The 18,490-nt window shown below is 41.8% G+C and overlaps 1 protein-coding gene and 1 long non-coding RNA gene across 6 annotated transcripts; both read left to right on the top strand.

Moving 5' to 3' along the window:
- The first annotated feature begins 2,545 nt into the window (after positions 1-2,545).
- LOC125525063 (aspartyl protease family protein 2-like) lies at positions 2,546-4,113 on the top strand. Its single transcript, XM_048690072.2, has one exon. It carries the CDS (start codon positions 2,646-2,648, stop codon positions 3,960-3,962), a length of 1,317 nt encoding a protein of 438 aa, XP_048546029.1. The 5' UTR covers positions 2,546-2,645; the 3' UTR covers positions 3,963-4,113.
- Positions 4,114-13,522: 9,409 nt separating this feature from the next.
- Positions 13,523-17,357, top strand: LOC125524534 (uncharacterized). Of its 5 annotated transcripts, none has more exons than XR_015611681.1 (6): positions 13,523-13,939; positions 14,062-14,134; positions 14,221-14,312; positions 14,567-15,453; positions 15,539-16,411; positions 17,130-17,357. It is a non-coding gene; the product is annotated as an uncharacterized LOC125524534 (long non-coding RNA). The 5 variants fall into 5 exon arrangements; XR_007290807.2 differs by having other exon boundaries at positions 13,526-14,134; positions 14,567-14,713; positions 15,328-15,453; XR_007290806.2 differs by having other exon boundaries at positions 13,527-14,134; positions 14,567-14,775; positions 15,328-15,453.
- Positions 17,358-18,490: the final 1,133 nt, after the last annotated feature.

Genomic DNA, 18,490 nt, shown 5'->3' with positions numbered 1-18,490 from the left:
ATCTACCTGACTTTTTTTGACATTATCAGCACGCTTTAACTATATGCTATGTATTGACGCTTCTTGAGGCATGTGTTGTATATGTCAAACCATCTCAAATGATGATGGACAAGCTTTCCTTCAATCGGTGCTACCCCTACTCTATAACGTATATCATCATCCGGACTCTGTCTTTCCTTGTGTTGACACATATCCATCTTAACACGTGTATCTGTGCTATACCTAACTGCTGAACATGTTGTCTTATAGTTGATCAACATTCAGGGCCATACAACATCACAAGTCAAATCATCATCCTATAGAACCTGTCTTTTAAACTCTTGTGACACTCTCCTATCACAGAGAACGGTAGAAGAAGTTTGGCGCCACTTCATCCAGCCAGTTTTGATTTGATGACTCACTTCTTTATCGATATCACCATCCTTCTGCAGATTAACCCCCAAATATCGAAAAGTGTCCTTCCGAGGTATCACTTGCTCATGAAGGCTGTAATAAGTCTTTTGTCACAACTACTTTAGGTTGTGGCCGAGAGAAGTGAATCATCCTTGATGTGAACTTTTGCCTTGGCTTTTTCAATAAAAATTTGGGGAGGTGAGCCCTTTGATAAAAAATATATAGATATGAAAAAAATACCGTGTGCGTGATTTCCATAAAGGTGGAGGGCGTTTTCATAAAAAAATCCGGGCTGAGCGGTGTGGCAAGACACGGCTAGCGTGGCGCCATTTGTCAGCTTGTGATTGGCTATGGACTAAACCTTCACATACATTGCAAGTCTAGGGATGAGGTGATCACCTTTTGCAAATTTGTGGACTAAACCATTACATCCATTGCAAGTTTGTGGGTCTGTAGTGCCCTTGCCTTATCATTCTTCTTTGGTGTTCATGATGAAGCCGGCGCCTGCATAACGGTCAATGTTCGATGTTCATTGCCTCTCCAGTGAATCCTCTGGCCAAAGGGCGGCCTAATAAAGCCTTGGCATCTTGCTAGCACCCGTTCTTCATCCTGGTCGATGCGGCAAAAGGGAGGCAGTGTAGATATAGTGTGATGGTCACTTCTGTTTTCTCTAGCTGGCATGCGTAGCTGCTGGAGAACTGGCTGGAGATGCACTTGCGGTGGTCCTGTTGTCCCAAGTGGTGTCATCCCCAACATTGGCATGGTTGGATCTGGACCGGAGATGCAATTTGGACCCAATTGTGTTTTCTATTCTCATATTGGGCTCCCGATTCAAAATGTGAGAGACTGAGTTGTAATTTTCTTTTTCCACGTCCTTGTTTGAGCTTTGTAATGCGAATACTTTCATAGTCTATGAAAGCTTTTGGGGCCTTTATGGCTCCATCTGTTTCAAAAATGATACTCACTCCTTTCCGATTTATAGGGCTCATCTCAAAATATTTGTTTTTCCATTTTATAAGTCTCAGTTCTACTACTCACCATCATATGGTCAGATTTCAAGATGCATTAAATCACTGCATGCAAGGATTAAAAAAAAACAAACCAATGCATGTAGAAATTTTTGGTTATTTAATGGTCATACATACATGCATTTTAATTAATGCATCAGTAAACATAAATTTTTAAGAAAAATAGTGTAGTAATTAAGTATTTTTACAAACTACGAAATTTATTCCATCACTCACCATCTACCTTGGTTGGAGAGATTTATAAATTGAGCCTTATAAGGCTAGTCATAGTGGGTAGTAACTTAATATGCATGTTACTAGTCATATGTTACTAGCCTAAATTACCACCATCATAGTGGGTAGTAACATAAGTGTAGTGTCATGCATGCCTTCATTTATTATATTGCAGACTCATTTTGCATTGGGGTGTGTTATGCTACGTAACATATTATATTACCACAAACACCACTCTCCTCATTAACTCCATGCCACATATATGCTATGTCTTGCGGTGCGTTATGTTACTACCTAAGTTACTCCCACTATGGCTAGCCTAAACTGGAAAGGAGGTAGTATAAAGTAATTCATAGTACATGGAAGTGTGCAAACGCCAAAGGATATGCAAATATCCACAAGATATCTTTGGTTCATAATAAATGTAGAAATATCCTCTTCTACATGGTGGTGTGGAAGGGATATGCAAATATCAACAAGGTATTTTGGATTCATATTAAATGCAACCAAACCCTCATTTACTAGGAGTATATGCAAATCCCAACTAGAGATTTTCAATTCATAGTAAATGCAGCCAAACCCTCATCTACATGGAAGTGCGAGGGATACGCAAATCCCAACAGAGGATTTTTGGTTCATAGTAAATGCAGCCAAATTCTTCTCTACATGAAAGTGCAAGGGATACGCAAATAATAACAGAGGATTTTTGGTTCATAATAAATGCAGCCAAACCCTCCTCTACATGGAAGTGTGCAAGGGATATGCAAATTTCAACAAAGGATTTTGGTACATAATAAATGCAGCCAAAACCTCCTCTACATGGAAGTATGCAAGGGATACGCAAATCTCAATAGAGGTTTTTGGTTCATAATAAATGGTACCAAACCCTTCTCCGATGGTTCAATTCACCATCTACAAAAGGGTACATACTCTTACTCATTGTTGCATGCACGAATCAACACAAGTTAATTAGCCAGTCGATGTGTTTGCATTTCTACAACATATACATCCATGGAGCTCACCGCTCACACTCTCCTCCTTCCTCTGGTGCTTGCAGCGCTCCTCCACACCACCACCGCCACTGTTGACGATGCCACACCAGGCCTCAACGGCGGCTTTAGCCTGCGCATGGTTCCCAGCCCTGGTTGGAACAGTACCATCCATGTCGACGACGACGGATTCCTTCACCTGAAGGAGCCAGTTGGGCACGACACCACCGCGCTTCGACCGCATGTACGCTTTCTCCCACGGAAGTACAACGTTGTCACCACTGTTGGGACGGACCATGGCCGCCGCACGTACACCCTCGCGATGGAGATGACCAGCAGCCTGACGTGGATGCAGTGCGCGCCGATCCAACACCCGTTTCAGCAAGTGCCGCCGCCCTTCCACCCGCGGACATCGCCGTCATTCCGCCACCTCGCACCCACAAACCGCCTTTGCTCGCCCCCGGGGCACAATGTGTGCAGGTTCCACGTCACCCCCATCCACGTTGGTGGCGTACATGCGAGCGGTGTGCTCGGTGATGAGACCCTATCCTTCACGGGATCTGCGCCGACGGTCTTTCCCACCGTCATCATTGGCTGCGTGCACAGCAGCACGGGTTTCATCAGCCACGGAGTGCTCGCCTGTGTCCTTGGCCTGGGTAAGACGTACCCGTCGCTCGTCCCGGTGTTACTCCAACGTCACGGCTTGCATCGCTTCTCCTACTGCCTCTTCGTGCCCAGGTCGGCGAACCGGCACGGCTTCCTCCGGTTCGGCAACGACATCCCGGTCAACACGAGGCGCATGAAGAGCACCAGGATCCTCTACCCCGAGGATAGCTCCTACTTTGTCAACCTCAACGGCATCAGCATTGCAGAGACACGGCTGGGCGGCAACCTGGCGGAGGTGTTCAGGCGCCGACAGCTCGCCGATGGCAAGTGGCACAGCGGGACTGTGATCGACGTCGGGACGACTCGGAGTGTGATGATCGAAGCTGCATACAGTGTCCTGGAGCAGACCATGGCGGAGCACGGCAGGAGGCTCGGTTTCCCGGTGCGCCGCACCAGCTCCGGCCTCTGCTTCCGCGTGACACACTCCCACTTCTCGCAGTTGCCCACGGTGACGCTGCACTTTGAGCAGGACCTCGTGCTCACCCCAAATAAGTTATTTGTAGTGCGGGAGTCACCGAGCCAGGACATTTGCCTCGCCGTGTCACCGAGCCAGGACATCACCATCATCGGGGCAATGCAGCAAGTGGGCACGCGCTTCGTGTACGACCTCGCCGCCAGCAGGGTCTACTTCGCCCCCGAGAACTGCAATGACGACACCGACAAGCATGATTGATATCCTGTTTTTTAGCAAACAATCCAATTTGACGTGGTCAACTGTCTGTTTTTGAAATAGAAGGAAAAATAAACTATAACGAGAGTGCACAAACAAACAAAATAGATTGGCAGCATATCTTGTGAATCCAATGGATAAATGTATCCCTCTATCCCTCTGTTTCTCAGCCTCCCGATCAAAATCCATCGTCTCACGTGCAGCCAAGTGAAAATTTGCAGTCACCCGCCCGCTTTCTGACTTAACAAATATTTCCAGTTTTACTATTTTTCAGTCATCTGTTTTTAAATTCGTCTCAGGTCGTTTTTGTGTCCGTCCGATCCACGCGAATCTCCGCGCGTCGTACGCCCTCGGTCTCGCGTGAACCGGGTCGATGTGTCGTGGATTTTTTTATTGTTGTTGGGCTTTCGGGTTCACGGGTTTTCCGCCCTCAGTCTCGCGTAAGTGTTTTTTGAATTTTCTATTCAGTCGGTGGGGCGAAGGGCGGCGGCCTTTGTCCTAGCCAGGGAGGGGATTGGAAGGGGTTGGCTGAGGCGGGCGGAGACGGCGGAGGGAAGGGGCCTCCTCGCCGGTGATTAGCGGTTGGTCGGCCAAGCGGAGATGGAGCGTGGCGCTTGATTGCTGGAGGCGTGCGTCACAGAGAGGGCCGCGGGCTGGAGAGGAACTCAGCGGAGCTCCCCGTCGTGCTCGCCGCCAACAAGCACCCATGCTGGGGGAGGTAGTATTTGCCGGCGTCGGTGGGGCGCAAGGTATACTTCCGTCTCCCTGTTGTCCTAGGTTTGTCCATTTTTTTGTTTGTTCTATCTGATCTGCCTCTTTCTGTGTTTGATTCAGTTCATCGTCGTGGTCGCCGGGCATAGAGCCATGTCGCAGGGGTTGTTCAATTAGCTGGTTTTTGGGTAGGAACGTTTTGCGATAGCTTAGTTCACATCTGCGATTTTGAGTGGTTCATGAGAAACGATCCTGAATATTTTGCAGCCACCTATGCGTGTGTGTCAGTCAATCCCCAAATTTCATCGCCAAGTCCGGCTTGTTGTTTTTCTGGATCTAGATCTCCGGTTCAAAGAAGTGTTGAGTGTCAATTTCACCACTAAACAAAACATTCCATTAAGTTGACTACGAAGTGTTGGATGTAGATCTGCGGTTCGGCTCCTCTGCAGTCTTTTAAAAACTGCACATGTGTTGCATGTGTGGAAGTAGGTATTTGAGTTTTTTAGGCATTTGCTGGTGATTTTATTTTTTTGTGGGAGGGTCTATGCAATGTTCAGTAATGGTTCAGGCGGCATTTTCGTCTGCTTTTTGTTGATGTAAGCATGGACGAAGGAATGTTCTGAATCCTATTTTGTTCGGTAGCATCTTCCATGATGAAAACATGTTACATGCGCACAATCTATATTTTCTGTACTTATCATTTTTCAGTTTAGTGAATGAGAGCTAGCTTTTGGTACTAGATTATTCAGTTTTTTTTTACCATGTTCTGTACATTATTCAGCTTAAATATTTCCTTCATTATGGAGATGGTTTTGCTTCTCACGCCTGACTTTTGTGAGCAAGCTCACGGTTATTTTTTGGCGTGATTTATTCACGCTAAAATAGACAGATCTGAATTTTTCCTGTTACCTATTATGTATTGGCTATTATAATTTTTCAGTATGCTTTTTGTAGGTTTAGGCCTTTTTCCTGCATGAACACTGGTTGCTTTTCAGTGTAGGTTTCTTTTTTGCTGTAGTGCAGGTTCATGGGTGTTCATTTTTCAGTAGACAGTGATTTTCTTTCATTTTTCAGTTTAGTGAATGAGAGCTAGCTTTTGGTACTAGATTATTCAGTTTTTTTACCATGTTTTGTACATTATTCAGCTTAAATATTTCCTTCATTATGAAGATGGTTTTGCTTCTCACGCCTGACTTTTGTGAGCAAGCTCACGGTTATTTTTTGGCGTGATTTATTCACGCTAAAATAGACAGATCTGAATTTTTCCTGTTACCTATTATGTATTGGCTATTATAATTTTTCAGTATGCTTTTTGTAGGTTTAGGCCTTTTTCCTGCATGAACACTGGTTGCTTTTCAGTGTAGGTTTCTTTTTTGCTGTAGTGCAGGTTCATGGGTGTTCATTTTTTAGTAGACAGTGATTTTCTTTCATTGTAGTGCCTCCAATTAAGGTGTGTTCGAAGTCAATTTTTTCAGGGGTTAGCCTAACAGTAAAAAAACCAGAGCACCCCTAAATTAGTTTCTTTGAACACACGCGAAGAAATCAACATCTACCAGGAGACGGGTCGGCTAGGTTGCGCGCCAGTTGTGAAAGATCGATGTGTCTCAAAGGCGAAAGGGCATACTTTTTTGTTTAGTTCTTCTGGCAATGGCTATCGTTTAAAATGAATTTCAACTGCTGCAAACTTCACTTCATATTTTTTTTAACTACAGTGCCTGAAAATCACTTATCCAATCAGGGAGGTTAGACAAATTGTCAGGCTATAGTAGGATTCAATAGCTCGACAGTCAAACTGTCACCTCCACTCTGCGCCATATAGTGGTTAGGGTCCCTATTGTCCTGTTGGAATTGCTTCATTCATCTGTTTGCATACCTTGCCCATTACATCTCTTCTTCATCCTGTCATCAGTAACTATTTCATATATATTTTCAGTCATCTTTCTTCAGTCTTTAGTAATTGTTTATTTCTTCAGATTTCTTTTCTCTGTCTTCATCCTTCACTTTTCAGTGCTTCTTGAGTCACCTTACTATTCAACCACCTTTTTTGTCTTGTTTATTCAGCCCTCTTTTCTCTCTATCTCTAGTTCTTCAGTTTTCTGTGTCTTTAGAATCTTTGTTTTCAGTGTTTTTGTAGTCTAGTCTTCCGTTTTCAGTACCTTTCTATAATTTTGTTCCAGCAATTGGTGTTTTTCTTCCTCAGTTTGTAAGCTTGCCTTCTCAGTCTTATGTTCGTTTTGGTAATAGTATCAGTCCTCATTTTTATCATATTTAGTTATCATTTGCATCTTTCTTCACTCCTATCTCTCATGAATCTTGTCTTTTAGTAGATGATTATTTCTGTTTTGAACCTTATGTTCCTGTAAGTCCTAAGTTTTTAGTTTTTGGTTTTCAGTTTTTTGCACTGTTTTTTTTGCTAGATTATTTTCAGTTTTTAGTCATCAGTACTCTAAAGTATCAGTTTTAGTTCTCTTCAACTATATATTAAGTGATTAGTTATTTGGTCGGTGTTTGTTTAGTATCTTAAGTGTCTCATTTTAGTTCTCTTCAGTTATTTGGTCAGTGTTTGTTCTAGTCTATCAGTTTTAAGTTAAGTCATTTATTATTCTAACTAGTTAGTTTCCATTCAGCTTATTATTTTCAGTTTATGATGTTATTCCTGTATTTTCAGCATTCATTTTAAAATTTTTAGACTTGATATGTGTTTATAATTCCTGTAGTTTAAATTAGTTATCTGGTGAGTCTCTGTTCTTAGTTTTCAGTCATCTTTTTGCTAAAAAAATAGTTTTTTCTCTGCTACATATGTAACGGGGATGGCGTACCCAATCTGCAGGTCCGACTGCGCTGACCGTCGCTCATCGCGTCTAAATTTTGGGGTTTGGTTGTCTGAGGACTTTGAAAGCTGAGTGGTAACTTAGTTTTGAATATGTTCAACTTATCACTATAGTTCTGTTTCAAAAAAAATTATCACTATAGTCTAGTTCACTGTCATGGTCAGTTATTCATTTATCACTACAGTCTAGTTCTTGTTATGTTTCATTTTTCATTCATCACTCATTTTTACAAGGCTATGATGTGGATATTACCAACACCTCCATGTATGTTTTATGATAGCATGATAGTTGTCCTGTTCAGTTAAACATTTCATTTCTTCTTTAGTTTGTGTATGAATTCAGTTTTTTCCTGCTTCAGATACAAACTTAGTCCTTTTAGCTGATAGAATTATATAAACTTTAGCTTTTTCTTAGATTTGTTTTTCTCATTTAGTCATTACTTGTTGCATTCATTTCCTTTTTTAGTCTATCAATTTTTAGTCAATCAGTCTGAGTCCCTAGTGCTTACTCACTCTGTCATTTTCCAATGAGTCCTGATCATTTTCTTACCTTTTATTTTTGTACCTGTAGGTTATATTTCACATCTCCGAGCAAAAGTTGTCCCACACTTACTCAACAAGTTCTCCCACACTAGTGTCATTTTAAGTACTCTCAGGGGTTAGTGTCATTTTTAGTTATGTTATTAGTTTCAGTGTTAGGTGTCATTTTGTTCAGTTTTGTGTGTTACCACATAGGTAGGTTAGTTAGTATTCACTGTTCAGTCTTAATTTAGTATTCATTGTTTCAGACCTAAGTCCACCACAGCCTACAACCACGAAAAATTTGTTCTGCTTATCTAGACTGTTTTCTTATTTATGAGTATTCAGACCTTCAGCTACTTCAGTCCTTGTTCGATCTTCTCGAATAAAGCTGTCCATCCTAGTTGCTTAGTTTGTCAAGAAATCCCAGGTAGGTTAGCAAGTTTGTTCATACAGTTTTCAATTTATCTGCATTTTGTCATCTTACTAATTTGGCCTTCATATTTATTGCTTCACTTCATTTTTTATAGATCAGATGCACGCTGGAAATGGACCAAATGGGGCGTTAGTGGTGTTGAATCCCATCACAACAGATACATGCTTTTGACGCTCAAAGATACAACTCACGGAGGAAGATCATTTTTTGTGGGTCTGCGCTAATAAGCCTACTGACACCTGTGTCGCTTCCAGCGGCTGTAGCAGCCAAGGAGTGGTTGTTTTACGAGGGCGGAGTTTAAGAAACAACTTTTCGAAGATAATTGTTGTCGTATGCTATTCTGGCAAGATCTCTGTTCCCATCATTGTTTTTTATTGAAGTTACTGTCAGGTTTTGTATGCGTTTTCATCAGTCTTCAGCACAAGTAGCATCAGTCTTCAGAGTTTTTTCTTCATCCTAATTTTTGACTTTTTTCTACATTCACTACAAGAAATATATCAACTTATGACCTTCTGTCAGTGACCCTCGAAGAATTGGTCATAAATTTATGACCATTTTAGACCAATTGGTCAAAAGCTGTTCAGGGGGCTCCAAACCCTAAACCATTGCGACCATTTTGGTCAGAAAGGTCGTAATTTCCTTACACGAAATGGTCACAAAGCAAACAGTGCTAGTCCGCTGCCTTATTTCTAGTTGTTAATGACCAATATAGATGGTCATAGCCTTGTAGATTGTGGTGGGTTGTGATGACTAGGCGCCATCTCATCAGTTTTGCCTATGTGTCATGTCCATGAGGCAGTTTTTGCCCTAGGTTGTGAAGCAACCTATATTTCTATCATTCCCAAAATTCCCAAAAAAATCTCATAAATTCTTTGGGGCATATCTTCATCAAATATGTAAAAATCCTTCCTTGCCTAGTTCAAAACTAATTCAACAATATTCATTTTCCTATTCTGTTCACAACAACACTTTATGAAGGAAGTGCTATTTATATATTCTTGATTGCCCTCGGAATTTTTAGGCACTCTTTCCTATCCAAATCATTACCGAATGACAAAATTCAGCTCCATTTGCCTAGCAAATCTTCTTCGGCAAATTTCCAAAGTTTTTGTCCACCTAGAAGCATTGTGAAGGAAGTACCTTTTTTATATCTCTAAATGACATGAAATTTATACAATTCCTTCATATGTCCAAATTATCACCCTCCTCCAAATTGCAGCTCAGTCAAATCATCTATGTGAGCCCAGGTTTAATTTATATTTTATGGCCAAATTGGCATGTTGCAAAGCAATTGTTATATAGACCCCTCCTATTACCCTCAAACTTTTCGGGCACTCTTCCATACCCAAATCATTGCCACATGATAATATTCAGCTCAATTTTCCTAGTAAATCTTTCTCGGGAAATTTCCAAAGTTTCTACCACGAGAGAAGCTTTGTGAAGTAAGTACTAGCTAGGTTTATCCAAATGATCTGAAAATTTACCAGAGCATGACCATACCTAAGTAACTTACCTACACCAATTTTGAGCTCATTTCATTCATCCAATCTCTCTCACTAGTTTTCCCAAGTTTCTGTCCATAGAAGGGCATTGTGAAGGAAGCACTACTTTGGCATGTCCAAATGGTATCAATTTTCTACAATGCTTTCCTATGCCCAAATAACCATCCTTCACAAAATTTCAACTCACTCCATTCATTATTTTGAGCCCAGCTTCAACATTCATATTTTTGTCCAGCGTGGTACTTTGCAAAGCAAGTACCACCTAGGATCCTCCTTTTGAGCTCAAAATTTGTGAAGACATTCTCCTTAGTAGATGATCATCCTCAGCCAAAACTCACGCCCATTGGCCATGTGCATTTCCCGTACCGCTAATCAAACACTTGGCTGCTAATTCACGTTTGAGCATCGATCGGTCTCCTCGTGGGAATCTTATGTTGTAATTTTCTTCCTAGCACCAACCTGGGGAGTGCCCAACCCACTAGACATGTCTAGGCCACCCAGAACACATGGCAACTCCACGATCACGCGGTGACCACGCGGCGGGCATGCGAGTTTACGCGCTCTAGAGATGGGGCCCTCAGCCACCGCCCAAACCTCGACGTATCGCCACCAAACCATGTATTTATGATTAAATAGGTACTTATGTACCTAGAAATGATTTTTGGAAAAAATAAATAGCAAACTATGAGGCAGCTGCAGTTCAAATTTGACCCGCTTCCAACTGAATCGGCGGAAATTTGTCTTTTTCACGAGAGGTGGATCAAAACTTTTTACACCCAACCATTTTGTCAATTGTGCATTAAATATGTCCTAGTATTTTATAAAATTGATTTGGTCCAATTTTGCAACAATTATTTGGTAGTTCCTTCACAAAAAAACCTCCTTTCGGGCACTCCGAAAATGAAAAATGGCTTTTTCGTCCAAAGAAAATGAAAACTTCCTTAGGCAACATTGTTTGCCATTCCAATATGCACCCTTGTGCACAATATGAGATCATTTGAACAAACTATGCCACGAATGTGGCCATAAGATTGATCATTTGGCTTGAAAGCCATGAATCTTTAGAGATGATAGCTCATTTCTGAGAACACTTTTTTAAAATAATTGCCGTATTACAAGTTTGTTATTTTTCTTGGGAACTTGGCCACATATAATGACACAATGCGAAGGTTTCCCAATTTTTTGATTTTTTTGAATTTTTTATGCCCGTTTCAAAATGCGGTCAAAACGGCGGGCTTGACCGTTCCTAGCTAGTGGTTGAATCTTGGAAACTTTTGGTGTTTCTCTGATTAAATAGATACTTATGTACCTAGAAATGATTTTTGGAAAAAATAAATAGCAAACTATGAGGCAGCTGCAGTTCAAATTTGACCCGCTTCCAACTGAATCGGCGGAAATTTGTCTTTTTCACGAGAGGTGGATCAAAACTTTTTACACCCAACTATTTTGTCAATTGTGCATTAAATATGTCCTAGTATTTTAGAAAATTGATTTGGTCCAATTTTGCAACAATTATTTGGTAGTTCCTTCACAAAAAAACCTCCTTTCGGGCACTCGGAAAATGAAAAATGGTTTTTTTGTCCAAAGAAAATGAAAACTTCCTTAGGCAACATTGTTTGCCATTCCAATATGCACCCTTGTGCACAATATGAGATCATTTGAACAAACTATGCCATGAATGTGGCCATAAGATTGATCATTTGGCTTGAAAGCCATGAATCTTTAGAGATGATAGCTCATTTCTGAGAACACTTTTTAAAATAATTGCCGTATTACAAGTTTGTTATTTTTCTTGGGAACTTGGCCACATATAATGACACAATGCGAAGGTTTCCCAATTTTTTGATTTTTTTTGAATTTTTTATGCCCGTTTCAAAATGCGGTCAAAACGGCGGGCTTGACCGTTCCTAGCTAGTGGTTGAATCTTGGAAAACTTTTGGTGTTTATCTGATTAAATAGATACTTATGTACCTAGAAATGATTTTTGGAAAAAATAAATAGCAAACTATGAGGCAGCTGCAGTTCAAATTTGACCCGCTTCCAACTGAATCGGCGGAAATTTGTCTTTTTCACGAGAGGTGGATCAAAAATTTTTACACCCAACTATTTTGTCAATTGTGCATTAAATATGTCCTAGTATTTTAGAAAATTGATTTGGTCCAATTTTGCAACAATTATTTGGTAGTTCCTTCACAAAAAAACCTCCTTTCGGGCACTCGGAAAATGAAAAATGGTTTTTTCGTCCAAAGAAAATGAAAACTTCCTTAGGCAACATTGTTTGCCATTCCAATATGCACCCTTGTGCACAATATGAGATCATTTGAACAAACTATGCCACGAATGTGGCCATAAGATTGATCATTTGGCTTGAAAGCCATGAATCTTCAGAGATGATAGCTCATTTCTGAGAACACTTTTTAAAAATAATTGCCGTATTGCAAGTTTGTTATTTTTCTTGGGAACTTGGCCACATATAATGACACAATGCGAAGGTTTCCCAATTTTTTGATTTTTTTTGAATTTTTTATGCCCGTTTCAAAATGCGGTCAAAACGGCGGGCTTGACCGTTCCTAGCTAGTGGTTGAATCTTGGAAAACTTTTGATGTTTTTCTGATTAAATAGATACTTATGTATCTAGAAATGATTTTTAAAAAAATAAAGAGAAAACTATGAGGCAACTGCAGTTCAAATTTGACCCGCTTCCAACCGAATCGGCGGGAATTTGTCTTTTTCACCAGAGGTGGATCAAGGCTTTTGACACCCAACCATTTGGTCAATTGTGAATCAAATATGTCCTAGTATTTTAGAAAATTGATTTGATCCATTTTTACAACAATTATTTGACAGTTCCTTCACAAAAAAAATTCAGTTTGGGCACTCGAAAAATGAAAAATGAATTTCCATGCAAAGAAAATGAAAACTCCCTTAGGCAACATTGTTTGGAATTCCGTCGTCAAAGTTTGTTCTTTTTACCAGGAATTAGGTCACATATAATGACACGGTGCGAGGATTTTTTTTTTGAATTTCATATGCCCGTTTTCAAAATATGTTCAAAACGACGGGCATGACCGTTCGTAGCGAGCGGTTGGATTTTGCAAAACTTTTGCAGTAAATTGTGAAGCAGCCGTTGTTCAAATTAAACCCTGTTCCTGTTGATTTTGTAGAAAATAAATGGTTGAAAATAGCTAAAATATAAAAAATGCATCAAGTTGGTGATCATTCAAACAATGTGGTCTAATTTGTGTGAAAATTTTAATAGTGCCATTTTGCAAGATATTCTTGGTAGCTGCCTCACAGAGAGTCATGTTTTTAATACTGAGAAACTAGTATTTTATATGACATATGTATCAAACCAATCAGGACAGAGAAACACTCTTCCCACGGATCACCCCTCTCTAACCAATCTGAGCCGTCAAAGCCAAACAGATCCAATGTCTCTCAACCCTCCTCGCTTTGGTCCAAATGGATGGAAATTTTGGGTTGAGAGTAAGCGCGCGCGCGCCCAGAAGGCTCAGCCCGCCCTCCACTTTCAGAACTGAACCTAAAACCAAAAAGAAGGAAAGAAAGAAAAAAGCAAACCCTACCCCGACCCACTCCTCGTCCCACCCACCCTGATCCATCCCCTCCCTCCCACATCGCCGCCGCCGCGACCCACACACCGCCTCGTCCCTCCCACAGCTCACGCCGGCGGCCTCCTCCCTCCCATCTGCTTCACTCCCACCTCAGGCGCCTTCCCACCCTTCCACCTCTCTCTCCCACAACCCTCTCTCCTTCCTGGGACACATCTCCGCCGCCACAGGTGCCGGCCGATTCCGGCGTTCTCCAGCGACTCCCGCCACCCCGCAGCACCGTCCCGAGCTCGCCTCGCTCTGTTGGATCTTCCCCCTTGCGGGATTCGCTGCTCCCGGCCTTCAACGCTCAGCCGCAACCCTCCCACTAGGGTTTCGGGGGCGACGACGCCTCCATCGCCGGCACGGCTCCGGTGACCCCTCTCCGACATCTACTGCGCCGCCACACGGGGCTCAACCTCCTAGTTCTTCTCCGCCCTCCCTCGCCCCCACCCCACCCACAGCCTCACTCACAACACACCTACCACACGTGCAGAGCGAGATCCAGATGGCGACGGAGCTGACGACGGACCTTCCCAGCGGCTCCTTCTCCCCCTCCCCTCAGTCAGGTGTGAATCCTCTCCTCTCCTCTCTCCCCTGCAAATTTCCGTAGCAACCAGGCAAATAACTTCAGCTGCCTTCTGTTTTCCTCCAGACCTCGGCGCAGGTTTCTCGGCGGTCGACGGGCAGACATGGGCGGCGGGGAAGGGGAAGAGAAGCCCTTCAATTTCCTCCAGATCCTCTGCTGTGCGTCCTCTCCTCCTTCCCCATCTCTCTCATTCTTTGGTTCCCATCTCCATCCGTGGATTATTAGTGGCTATGAGTAAAACTATGAGGACACCTTATGTATATTGTGTTAGATTAGTGCGCAATCTTATTAGAAACATCTGAATGCTGAGGCTATTTCCTTTATACTAAATCTTGCAATTCTTGGTTGCGGCTTCTGTTTTTTCCCTTGGTACCCACTCACGGCTGCCTTCTGCTTGTGCTTCTTTTCTCAGGACGATGGTCTAGCGGCACATGGCGCCGGAGTTGAGCCTGGGCATGAGGAGCTCGCCGCCGTTCCCCACGCCTTCCTCCTCTCGCCCCTCCCCTTCCAAACTCCCCACAGCGACGGCTAGCGAAGATTATACTACTATTGTGTTTGGGTGCCTAATTGACTGATTGCCCACCGTTGAAAATTTTGTTTATATATATAAAAATCTTGAAGGTGCCACAAACTGCCAATAATGATGTTGATTATTCTCCAGTGAATGTGAATGATAATGTATCATTTGTCTAGAGATGGAGTCTGTGGAGATAGAGTTCATTAGTTTTTGGTGTATTCCTCTAGAGTTCATTTAGCAAAGTTCAGAAACGCAAACAACATCAGTTCATTAGTTACACTAAGCATTTGCCTGCCTAAGTTGTATTTAGACCAAAATTTGCTAATAGACACCCCCCTTCACAGATCTGCTATTTTTTAGCGTGCACATAATATGTATGTCTTAACAGTTTCCAGCAGTTGTGTTCTATTGTTTGATTAAATGAATCAAAACCTGAAGGAGATCTAGATTAACAGTAGAATCACATAGTTGTAATTACCCGAGAAATTTTAACAGAAGCTCACTGTTATGTCCTCCATCGGGCGATCTTGTTTGTTATCGCAGTAGAATTTGGTGTGCTTGAATAAAATGGCGCTCATTTGCATCATTGTATTTCTGTAGAGTTTTAAGAAGAATTCTGGTACGAACGCACTGACCGTATACTTGTACATGTGCAGCTGAGGAACATCACGTGGGCTACTTCCAAGCATGATGTGTACGTGATGTAGAACTATTCTGTGATGCATTGGTCGTCCTTACTCCGCAAAGGAAAAGAAGTGCTCAACGTGGCAGGCCCAAATCAGGTGATCTACCACAGAGCGATGTGATAGTCCTCTATCGTCGGAATTTCGGTCAATCTCTGATCCACTGTGCGACCACACTGTGCAGGATATGCAGGAAGGTCGGCCCTTGTCCAGGGGAAGATTAGCACCATGACGGTGAAAGACAACCTCGGCAATGCCTTCTAGCAAGATTTCAATCATAATCTGTGCATACTTGTTTATGATATGTGTGTGCCTCCATCAATCCTCTTTGGCATCATAGGATACAAGATACCAAGACTAGCAGTTCTTGTCTTGCTTATGTTTTGTGATCTCAGCTTATCTAATAAAACTGGCAATTATAGGATACAAGATACCATAACTACATAACTGGGGTCATTTGCGTTACTGTAGTTGTGCCGTCTGGCTAGTGGGCTAATATGGGAGCCACAGCATGGCATCCTTCTCCATTGTAGATCCATTGTATTTGCATGCTGCTATATTATGTCAAGTTGAGTGAAGCAAACATATCCTGGTGTGTGTGTGTGTGTTAACATCTCCTAATGCTCCTACCAGCTTTCTGACTTTGGCAAATGATTTGACTCCTCTCACCTGGCCTAGGAGCAACACCACTGCTGATGAGAGCAGATCCTTTCCCTCAATAGATTAGCATCATTCCATTCTTACTGTGTAGTAGAATTGGTAGTGATAGAGTGGGTGAATCTATGTGATGTAGAGATACACTAAGATAATGCAAAAATATATATTAGTTCCGCTAATGCTTACCAGTGAATTCAAGTCTCCTTATTTGAAGGTCCAACACTTGTGCATACTGATTTGTGTGCTTTCTGGTTTAGGGAGGAGCTGCATGCTCTGTACCAGCTCATCCTTGTCCTGCTCGAGGAGCAGCAGGAGGAGGGGCGCATCTAGCCAGCCACAAAGGGCCTGCTCTGTACGACCACGTCATCGGCCTGCTGCAGCATCGAGTTCAATATGTCAGGTGACCCTTCCTATCCTGATGATGTCTAGTAGATAGTTTGATGTATACCTGCTGCTGATTGATGCTCTTGTGGTTAGCATTATACTCCTGGAATCATATTCTACTATATCTAGTGTTCTTGTGGTTCTCGAAGATGCATCACAAACATCTAGTGTTCTGATATAAAATTGGTCTCTAAAATATGTTTCTAAAATTGGTCTCTAAAATATTATAATATACCTGTTGTTGATTGATGCTCTTGTGGTCTCTTGAAGTTGGCTGAATCTGTTGCTTTATCATATATTTGGTCCAACCAGAATCTGTTCTTGAAGTAATCAAATATTATACCCACTAGATAATTGGTCTCTAACCAGAATCTGTTGTTGTTATTGTGTCATCTGCTGATTACTTCTTCTATTAATCGCCTAGTGCTCTTGTTAGTGAGATTCATCTAGTATTTTCTTTGCAAAGCACGAAATGGTTTTGAGTAGTTGATCATTGCTTGATGGAACCTTCATGTCGTTAGCTTGCACTACAGTAACCAGATGCAATCCATTTTTATTAAATGCATTCTGGTTAGGATTTTGTCGTGGTTGTTCTGTTTCCTATAGATCTAGATCTGGTCACTACTGAAATTTCATTCTAGGACTTCATCATGTGATTATTAGTTATTTTTAACCAATGCAATTCCTAGCATGTGTACACTCTAATCTCTAATGATGTTTGTCTTTGTGTTCAGGAGCTCGAGGTCTACAAAATTTGAAGATCGAAACCATATAGCTCTACTCAGCAAAGAGCCGTCTCTTCTGTTTGATTGTAATAGAATGTAAATATTGCAATATTGTAATAGTAGGCATATCTGGGTTGTAATAACTATGTACAAATTGTAGTAGACTTAGTGTTATTTGACGTACTACATCTGTACTGTTCCGTTTGAAATAATGATTATGTATGTGATTTGAAAACATGTGGAATGGAAACCTGACTTGTGGGATCCACTTATGAAAATAATCTGAGCATTTTTGAATTTTCTGTCAAGTGGGCCCAATGTGTGAGAAGATGACAAGTGGGACCAGCTCCAAAATATAATGGCCCAAACAATGTTAAAAGACCCGACCCAGAAATAAATAAAAGGCTGAAATGGGCTTGGCCCGTGTAACTTACAGAAAAAAATACATTAAAAGGCCGAATTGTTGGGCTAGGCCCATGTAGAAAACCGAATTGGACCGGGCTGAATCTTGTGCCACATCAGCTTGCCACGCTGGATGCCTGCGTGGCCTGGAGAGGTTGCTAGTGACCAAAACGCCACAGTGGACATATTTTGGTCACAAACGTTTGCGACCATTCCAGAAGAAAGGTCGCTATAGTCAGTTTACGACGCCCAGCTTTTGACCTTATGTTTTTGGTCACAAAAAGGTCATAAATGGAAATTTGTGACCATTCAGTGACCAATAGTGGTGGTCATAAGTTAACATATTTCTTGTAGTGATTTTCCCATAGGGGAACAACAAGATGTTTCTTCTTCAATCTTATTTTTGAGGTATCTAATTCTTCCTTACGGCAAATGTATGGTCAAGTTCTTTTTTTCAGTTTTTGTTTTGTAGTCTTAGACAGTACATTTTTTCTAGGTAAAATATGTACACAGCAGCAGGATATTTCTCTGAATTCAGTTTTTATTCACAACATGGGAAAATTGTAGTATGGGGAATTTTTTTAGTGTGGGAAAGTATGCAGCTGGGGTTTAGTTAGAGCCAGGGCAGTAAGCTACGGCTCCAAGTCGCCCCAATCTGGGTAAGATCTTGGGCTACTCCAGCGTTTTTATGTGTTAACGGGTTGGCCAGGCGGCCCGATTAGGGGAAAGGAAGGATGACGCGCAAACCATCAGAAGGGCCAAAGAGGCTGGCGCATAGTTTTCGACCTGAACCCAGCGAGAAAACAGATGTTTTTTATTACTAACATTTAGACTGAGTAGTCACTGCAGACGCGTGTCAACCCTCCATTGGAATAAAAAACAGCCTGAAGCAAATTGAAAAACAGACGTCTGATAATTAGTCACTCCCAATATTTTTGTTTGCGGAAACCCCACTAAAGCCAGATCCA

Source organism: Triticum urartu, chromosome 7A, assembly GCF_056163025.1.
Source record: "Triticum urartu cultivar PI428250 chromosome 7A, HENAU_Tu73, whole genome shotgun sequence".
In the NCBI taxonomy this organism is placed as follows: domain Eukaryota; kingdom Viridiplantae; phylum Streptophyta; class Magnoliopsida; order Poales; family Poaceae; genus Triticum; species Triticum urartu.
The sequence above is the reverse complement of the archived record's forward strand: the minus strand, read 5'-3'. Positions and strand labels throughout refer to the sequence as shown.